Source organism: Lolium perenne, chromosome 3 (genome assembly GCF_019359855.2).
Source record: "Lolium perenne isolate Kyuss_39 chromosome 3, Kyuss_2.0, whole genome shotgun sequence".
Classification (NCBI taxonomy): Eukaryota; Viridiplantae; Streptophyta; class Magnoliopsida; order Poales; family Poaceae; genus Lolium; species Lolium perenne.
The window spans coordinates 223,131,471-223,140,741 of record NC_067246.2 but is presented as its reverse complement, the minus strand read 5'-3'; the positions used below and the strand labels follow the sequence as shown (position 1 = coordinate 223,140,741).

Here is a 9,271-nt window from a genome sequence, read left to right as displayed (position 1 = left end):
GGATATATCTAGAAATTCTATGTTCGCACATAATTTTTTGTGAAGAAATTTTCATCAAACATTTTTTTTAATCTTTTTTACATAGAACACACAAAATGTGTTTTCGCCGCCAAATTTTGTGAGCCAACATGTAAACGCTGCTATTTTTTTTTTACTGTTCGTGGTGGCATTGGGCCGAAAATTTGAGGTACAAAGGCGCGGGGCAAAGTTTTGGGTTGCGAAGGCGCGGTCCAACGGAAATGGCACGGACCCATATGGCGTTGGGCTTGCGACGCAGCCCGCAAGGCAATAGCGTGCGGCGCACTACCAGGAGACCCGATAACGACGTCTTCCATTTCCCCACTTCGCCCCCGGCACCAACCTCCTCAGCACGCAAGTGCCTCCCAGACACTGCCACCGGGCCCCACCATATCGCCGTCGCCGTCACGCACGTTCCCCACATTGGTCGAGACCCACTGACAGGTGTGGCCACGACGCATCCCCAAACCACCGGACCCACGCGTCATGGACGCAAAGCGGAGCCACGCGTCCAGACACTTCCTCCGTGCTCACGCACGCGCGATTCATCACAAAGAAAGAGGAGGCGAAAGAGGCCTCTCCTTTTTCCCAGACCCTTCCCCCACAACCGCCGCCGCCCAACGCACCACGCTCCTCCAAACCACCAAACCCCACCGATTCCCCATGGAGAACGGCGCCGAAACCCCCGCCTCGCCCACCGCCGTCGACAAGGCCGCGCCCAACGGCGCCGTCGCGGCGGAGGAGGTCACCCTCGCGGACCCCGTCCACCCCGCCAAGTCCTACGCCGCCGTCGCCGCCAACGCCGAGATCGACGACCTCCGCGCCACCAAGCTCGCCCTCGAGGACCAGCTCGCCGCCGCCGCCGACGAGAACACCACCCTCGCCGCGGAGGCGCACCGCCTCGAGGGCCTCTTCTCGCAGGCCCGCGACGACGTCGCCACCGCCGAGCACGCCGCCGCCGCCACCGAGTCCGAGGCCGCCGCGCTCCGCGCCGAGGTCCAGCGCCTCCAGGCCCTCCTCGACCGCAAGAGGGCCGACCGCGAGGAGGACCAGCGCCAGCGCGAGCAGCTCGAGGCCGAGGTCGGGGCCGTCCGCCAGGCCAAGCGCCAGCTCCAGGAGGAGATCGACGCCCTCAAGGCCTCCGCCGCCACCGTCGAGGAGAGGGAGGTCGCTCCGGACGCCGTCGTTCCGAAGGAGGACGGTGGGGTCGCGTGGCAGGGCGTGGCGGCGGGCGCTGCTGCTGGCGCCGTCGTCACGGCCGCCGTCGTGCTCGTCTACCTCCGCCTCAAGAGGTAATCGATCTGGTGCTCCCGTGCGCAGGAAGTTTTGCTCTGCTACAGCTTATGGAAGGTTTGATGAGTTTGTCCTGCGTGGTGGTCATGCTGCTAGTACCCTACTGAAGAGAGTAATAGTACGACTTCTATGAGTTGTTATTATTAGTTGCTTAATACTAGACTACACAAACAAGGTGCCTGGATGTTGGTTATGTTTCGTCGCTGTTTCTACTTTACGTGTTGCTTTTGGTGGTGACGGTGAATCTGTCTGTCGACACTTTGTGAACCGAGCAAGGCTGTATGCTTGGTTATCTTATCGTTTATGGTTGCTGGCTTTACTCATGTGGCCCGCTCCTCTCTGATCCACTATCCTTTTAATCGTTACTGATGGTTTGCGGTTTGCGGTTTGCATCTCTAGACGAGTCTGCTTGCTTGTACTAAAATTGCGTCTGAGTCCCTTTTAACCGATTCATGATAGGATTTTAACTGTTTGATATGTTACCACCGATTATTAACCTGCTTGACTCATCTGTCGAGGCATTCTCTGTTGCTTGATGCTTGTGGGATACTATAGCAGTAGTCAAATCTTCTGGTACTGCACACTTTAGATTGGTTGAGTCTTGGAATACAATCTTGGTACTACATGCTTTAAATTGGGTGCCATGGTAACATGCTGTGTGTATTGCTGGGTGGCATGTTATTCTATAAGTTCGAATGCATGAGTTGTATGAAACTATAACTTCATGATTTAGGCCGGGTGCCATGGTGTTTGTAATGTTGTTCTTTTGCTCATCTCCAACAACATGTCTTGTGTGCCTTTTGGTCTGTTTAAACAAGAAGCTATTTCTTAATAGTGTTCTCCCATAAGTAACATAGGTAATGTGCTTTGAGAGAGATATATTTGTTGTTCACTCATGAAGCTTGTTGTGTTTTTTTGTGTTTCTTTGTAGGTGTTAGTATTTAGATAGATTTGTTCTTGTTTTTTTTTCTTTATTGGAACTAAGTTCTCTCCTCATTTTAAAGGGTGACATGTTTTAGAAGAACTGTGCTGTTCTTGTGGCTTGATGACTATCCAGCATATTCCTTTCATGGGATTGTAAATCACATGCCTGGTTATGATTCCGTGACTGTTATTGCTGCCTATATTAAATTGCTGTTGATGGTTTGCAGTTCGCATCTCTAGATATTTGTGCTTACACTAATACTGCTTCTGATCTGGATACATTCCTTGTTTAACCAATTAACGAAATGAAATTAGTTTGCCAAAACGTTTTATATTATGAAGCTGAGGGATGTATTAGCAGTGGAATCTGGTACTGCATAATTTATTTTGGAATGTTGAAATGCAATCTAGGTACTACATGATTTAAATTGGGTGCCATGGTAACATGGTGTGCTTAATGCTGGGTGGCATGTTGTTCTATAGGTTTGAATGCAGAAACTATACCTTCCCGATCTAGATCAAGTGCTCATCTGCAACGATATGGTTTGCGTGCTTTTTTGGTCTATTAAAACTGGGAGCTGTAATTTTTAATTTTCCGTAGTACTTCTTCCACAAACCTTGATTTATAAAAATGGGTTCTCTCCTAACATGAGGTAGTACATTTGCTGTTCATTCATGATGCTTGTTGTGTTTTTTGTGTTACCTAACATCAGATAAATTTGTTTTTCTTCTTTTCCTTTTTCTGGAACTATTTGTTATCTCTCGTAATTTTAGAGTGGCATGTTTTGGAAAAACTGTGCTGTTCTTGTTACGTATTGACTATCCATGTTTATGCATTTTTTTGGCGCATAAATTACATGCCTGTATATGATTATGTGGCTGTTATTGCTACTTATGTTAAATTGTTGTTGACAGTTTGCAGCTTCATCTCTAGATATTTGTGCTTATACTAAATTTGCTTCTGATCTGTTAGTGTACCTTTTAACCGATTTGTGACATGTTACAATCTATTATTAACCTATTTCACTGATCTCTCGAGGCATTTACAGTTGCTTGATCTTTTTGGGATGTAGTAGTAGCCGAATTTGGTTCTGTACAGCTTAGATTTGAGTGAATGTTGTAGTGCAATCTTGGTATACTTGATTTTAGTTTAGTGACATTGTGTGCTGGCGTTTTGAAAAACTAATTTGTTTTTGTTTATCTGTTTTGGAATTAATTGGTTCTCCTATTTTTGTGGGACATGTTATGAAGAACTGTTATTCTTGTGGTGTGATGAACTGATGATTATCCATGCATGCCTTTCGTGGGTCTTAAATGACATGCTTTGCATATGATTATGCGGCTGTTATTGCTGCTTTAAGCCTGCATGACACATACCTGAGGCATGTTTTGCTGGCTGTGAGCTAATGGCAATGAAGATTTTGATTTGTATGTTTGTCATCACTGATTTAGAAAGTGTGCATTGTTAGGCTTCAGTTAGTTGAGCAATGCACATAGATAGTCTTCAAGCGCTTGGTAGAGAGATTTTTTAGAATGTGGTAGAGATAGCTAGATATATCATAGCTGTTAATTTTTTATCATTACACGTTGATTGATTTCATGCTACTGTTTAGTTACTCTTGAGTGTCTAGTCTGTGTAGAACCTTAGAATCCTTTGACCATTTTTTTTTTGTTCTTACGGTATGTGGCCATTGTAATGGCGATAGGTTTTGTATAATTATGGTCGACCATGCCTGGGTTTGCAGTATGCTATGATAGGACTCCATTTTAATTCTCGCTAATAGTTTATTGGTACTACCTCTGATCCATAGTAAGTGCTGTGGTTTTAGTTCACACATGAATATGCTGGATTGCAAGTACTGAAAACTTGTCTTAAAAAAAAAACTTTCTGTTGCCATACATTCTTTTCCCTGTTTTGTGGCTGCATTGTTTGTTCTCCGTGGTTAGGAATCCGTTGTAGTTGTAGGCCTAACCTAGGAGCTCATATGAAACATTATACTCCTTGATACCTTTCATGTTTACTTGTAACAAAGTGCATGTGGCGCTAGTTTAGTTGGCGTTGAACATCGGCTTCATATTCACTTCTTTTGTATTGAAGTGGCATTTCATGTATTTTACGGAGTATTTGTGTTTTGTATGTTCTGTGATCAACTGGTATGTCCATGCTTGGTCCAAGTGGTGGTGGTGATCTTGTTGCCTTGTGTTCATTTTCTTCACGCGATGGCCAAGCAGCCCGCCCTACCATACTGTAGAACAGGCAGTCACGTTTACAGCTTGCTTGTGGCTTGTGGTTCTGGATTTCTGGTAACGTGACTCGCTAAGCCAGCGCGAGAAAAATCTAGACTCGGCGGCCAGCTCCGTCCCGTGATCAAGCGGAAGCAACTTGCCGTAGTGCAACGGATCAAAAGTTAAAAACAACATGGAACCGCCCTCTCACAAGCTATAAGGTGCAAGCAGTGCCGCTCAGCCCCACGGGCAGCCGACTGTAAGAGCATCCCAGCCGTTGGGCTCCTCGGGCCGAAATCCGGCGCTATTTAGCACTGGACTGTACATAACTTTGGCTCCGGTGTTATTTAGCACTGGATTGGACGTAACTTTGGCCCGGGAGCGTCGAAGTTTCAGCCGTCTTCACCCGGGGTTCGCCTTTTTTTTATAGAAAAAAACATCCTTGGATGCAAATTTCATGCATAACTCGCGAATTTGGCCAGTTTTGCCAACATTTAGCTTATTTTTATAAATAAACGTTACAGTTTAAAAACGAGACAAGTTTTCAAACAAATCAAATGGAAACTAGTTGGTGTTGCCTCGAATCATCCATAAGTGCTCCACTAGATCATCCTGCAGCTGGTGATGCATTGTGGAGTCTCGAATCTCCTGACGCATAGCGATGAGCGCAACCCACGATACCGGCACCTGGTGGTAGGCTATGCAAGAGGACCCTCTCTGTCATATGGTGCAGCTTGTTCGCTCAGAGGGACCGGATGCTTCCGTTCATCCTCGATACTCATGTTGCGTAAGCACACACAACAGTTCATCACCTCTCATATCTGATCTTTCGATTAAGTCAAAGCGGGGAATCAGACTACAACAAATCTCTGCTGGAGGACACCAAATGCACGCTCTACATCCTTTCGGCAAGCTTCTTGTTCCTTGGCAAACTGCTGCTCCTTCGGAAGGCCGGGGTTTGAGATAGTCTTCACAAATGTTGCCCACTTTGGATAGATACCGTCTGCAAGATAGTATCCCTTGTAGTGCCGGCCATTGATCACAAAGTTAACCGGCGGAGCATGACCCTCAACAAGCTTGGAGAAGACCGGCGAGCACTGCAAAACGTTGATATCGTTGTTGGATTCCGGCATACCAAAGAAGGAGTGCCAAATCCAGAGATCATGGGTAGCCACTACCTCAAGTATCACAGTGCAACCATTTTTGTGACCCTTGTATATTCCCTGCCAGGCAAACGGTCAGTTCTTCCATTTCCAATGCATGCAGTCAATGCTTCCAAGCATCCCTGGAAATCCTCGAGCTTCATTGACAGCGAGGATCTTAGCAGTGTCTTCGACAGTCGGTGATCTCAAGTAGAAGTCCCCGAACACTGCTATCACCGCCCCTGCAGAACCGATAGAAACAATCAAGGGCGGTGGACTCTGCCATCCGAAGATAGTCATCTGCAGAATCATCAGGAGCTCCATATGCCAGCATCCGCATAGCCACAGTGCACTTTTGAAGGGCGGAAAACCCTGTCATGCCGGTGCAATCCAACTTGCATCTGAAATAGGAGTCGTAGTCTCGAAGGGCATACACAATTTTCAGGAAGAGCTTCTGGCTCATCCTGAAACGACGCCTGAAAACAGCCTCACTGTGCAATGGATCATCGACGAAGTAGTCGGCGTAGAGCATGCAGTACCCTCCATTCGCCGCCTCGGCTTTCACTTCCGGTGACCTGATGCCGACCCACCACGGCGACCAATGACAGACTCGGCGTACAAGCCGGACAGGCAAGCGAGGATGATCAGGTGCTCCTCGTCTTGGGCGGCGGCAACCGTTTCTTCTTCAAGAAGCTCGGCGAACATCTGCTCCTCCTCCTCATCGGAGTCCATGTCCGGCCAGGCAGTTGGACGAACACCTGCCGGGCGTGTCGATGATGAGCGACGCGAGGGAGCTGCCCGGCGGCGGAAAATAGGCAGAGGGTGGAGGAACGGCGGAATATAGGCTGCTGGGTGGAGGAACAGCGGAGTTTGGGCAACCCATCAGCGGATTGCCGAGGGGTGGTGCCGGCGGCGAGAGAGCAAAGGGAGGGGAGGAGAGATTTGCGTCAACAAAGTGGTGGGGTTCGTCTGTTCTCTCGCCGACAGAGCGGGCCCGTCCCCGCTTTTCTCTCGTTCGGAGTCCCCGAGCGCTCCCCGAGGGGCCGGGGATGGCCTGGGCTCTCCGGACGGATGAAAGGCCTAATCCGGACGAAAACGAGGAACCGGAGGCACGACTGTGCCGGATGAAAAAAGGCGTCCTGAGGGCCTCGTCGGGGAGACGGCTTGAGATGCTCTAAGCATAGACACTTCACTCAAAGAAAAGCAGGGCTTGATAACATGGTAGTTTTAAAAACCGGACCGTATGGTGGTTTGACCGAGAAAACCCTAAACCGATGGCCTCACCAATTTTTTTAAGAAGCAACTGTCCAAACAACAGAAAACCAAGAGAGAAAAAGATGTTGCAATAGGAATCAAACTCATGACCTTTAACTAGGAAGAAATATGACCACATAAGGCATAATACCACTTGGACCCACCATGTTTTATGATTACGTATTGAAGTATACTCTATATATACCCTATATGGTTATTTTGTTCTAAATTTTTCTTAAATTGTAATTAGAAATAATGCCTTTTTCAATTTATTTTTGTCATCATCGAACGGATGAACCGGCGATCCAATCTGCGAACCAGTGAAGTAGTTGCTTCACTGGTTCACTTACCGGTCCAATTTTTTAAACTATGGGCAAGCTATGATGTTTTAAGCTTGATCAAGTTTATAGCGAAGTACTTATCATTTACATGACGAAAATTGTTCCATTAGGTTCATCATACCATATATTTTTGTACCACTGAATAACGGGATTGCCCATTAAAGGTAGTGCAATGAATTTCAACTAGCAAGTTTACACCTACTCCATGTGAAGAACCCTATGATTTTCCTATTCTTAATTAAATATCCATATACAATTCTAAAAATATAATCGATTTGCATTTCTGCTCAATTGTTGGATTTAAAAAACCCTACTAAACATAGGCCCTAAAAGTGGACAGGCTGTTCCTTGGCAGAAGCTAAGTTTGAACAGTCAAGTAGTGCAATAGGCAGACAAATTGCGATCTACAACAAAATAAATCCATTCTTTTTGATTTGGACGTGAGATAGCCGCCGCCTCTGGAAAAACCTAGTCGCCTCCACTTCAGCCTCCTTCATAGATCAGTTCCTCCAGTCGGCTTTGCCAGCGTTGGGAGGAGTGAGAAAGCCGATCTATGCGTGTAGTTTCAAATAAAAGTAGTGTTTTCAGTGGATTATGTTAGGGTTTTGGTAACCGCCGTGTTGTTGGTTTTTCCTCGATGGCATCGTCTAAAATAAGTGATCTTCGGTCTTTCGTTTGATGATGAGATCTCCTTTCTCACATCAATGATGGTGTTGAGGTCTTACTCTTGCCGATGTTGATTGACTACTTTAGTGGTTGTGCCACTTGCATGTGTGCATATAGGGCATTACGGCTTAAATTAAAATTATGAGAGAACTTTGATTGATATTTACAAGTCTATGATTTGTTATCTACCTTTGGCCGTCTTCAGAGAAGTGAGAACAATCGTTGAATGTAAAAAGAAATTGTTTGAATACCTCGAAGATTTAGTAATTTTTAGGTAATTATTTTAAATCGGAAAAAATATTATCTTTTAGACTTTATTTTGTAATAGTTGGAGAAAGCTTGTATATATCCACCATGTGCTGTTTATTACCACTAGTAAAGGTGCACGTGCCACGCACGTATGATAATCTGTAATAAATACTTTTATTTTGTTTTTTTAAGTAATTTTTTTCCGCTAAATGTATACAAATGAAGGAAACCGTCATACAAGAGAACTTACGTGCAAAATGTATACAGATGAACATGGCGTAAATACTCACCTTGAAAATGTAACACTCCATCGTACCATGAATGCATAAAATCAAAAACCAGATAACCTAACAGACCACCGCATGTATGAAATTAAAATTGTAACAAATTGACAAGATTTATACCCGTATGATTTTATCGAAACATTGCGAATTTTGCACCCCCATTTATAAATGTTATCTTCCGATCTGGGGTTTGCACTTAAAGGACACGGAAACAAAACCCCACGGCCCACGGCCCACGACCCACAAATATCCGACGACCTGAAATGTTCCAGAATAGCCTCAGTCATCCCTACTCAACCTCCTCACTTATCCCATAGAAAGAAAAGAAAAATCTCCACTAACTTGCTCCATCTGTATCCTCATACCGCCGCCGACGGCAACTGGCCCCCGCTCTACTGCCTCCCCACCTCTTGCCTCGACGACAGCTTCGTCCTTCCGCTTCCTTCGGCTTCCTCCAGGAGATCGGAGACCGGAGACCAGCCGGCACTCGTTGAAGCCAGGTGAGCCAGAGGGAGGCGCTCATCGATTCCGGTCACTGAAAAGCCGAAGGATGCACTAGCCGAAGCTTCAGTGTCCCCAACACACGACAGAATGAAGGAGGGATCTGGCATGTGCATGGCGGCGGCGGTTTCGTGGAGAGGTAGTGCAGAGGAGGGAGTGGAAGAGATGTGAGGCGTTATATATTTTGATCGTACGGCTAAGTTGTGTTGGATGGGACTCTCTGGGTCTTCGTATATTAGTGGAGATAACATTTACAACATTTGAACAGAAATATTTTCAGCAAACTGCAACACATTCCTTGCGCCTTCAATCATACTCAGAGTTAACAAGTAAAAACAGAACTGGAAATATATACCGAAATAAACTATCTGTA

General features: G+C 45.9%; 1 protein-coding gene across 1 annotated transcript; it reads left to right on the top strand.

The window, feature by feature from the left end:
* The first annotated feature begins 589 nt into the window (after positions 1-589).
* LOC127343488 (uncharacterized) lies at positions 590-1,634 on the top strand. The gene has a single exon (XM_051369617.2). The coding sequence runs from the start codon at positions 682-684 to the stop codon at positions 1,312-1,314; it is 633 nt and encodes a 210-aa protein (XP_051225577.1). The 5' UTR covers positions 590-681; the 3' UTR covers positions 1,315-1,634.
* The last annotated feature ends 7,637 nt before the right edge of the window (positions 1,635-9,271 follow it).

Bases quoted from the DNA above. Each gene is read 5' to 3' on its own strand.
- LOC127343488 (XM_051369617.2), top strand. From the start codon at position 682: ATGGAGAACGGCGCCGAAACCCCCGCCTCGCCCACCGCCGTCGACAAG.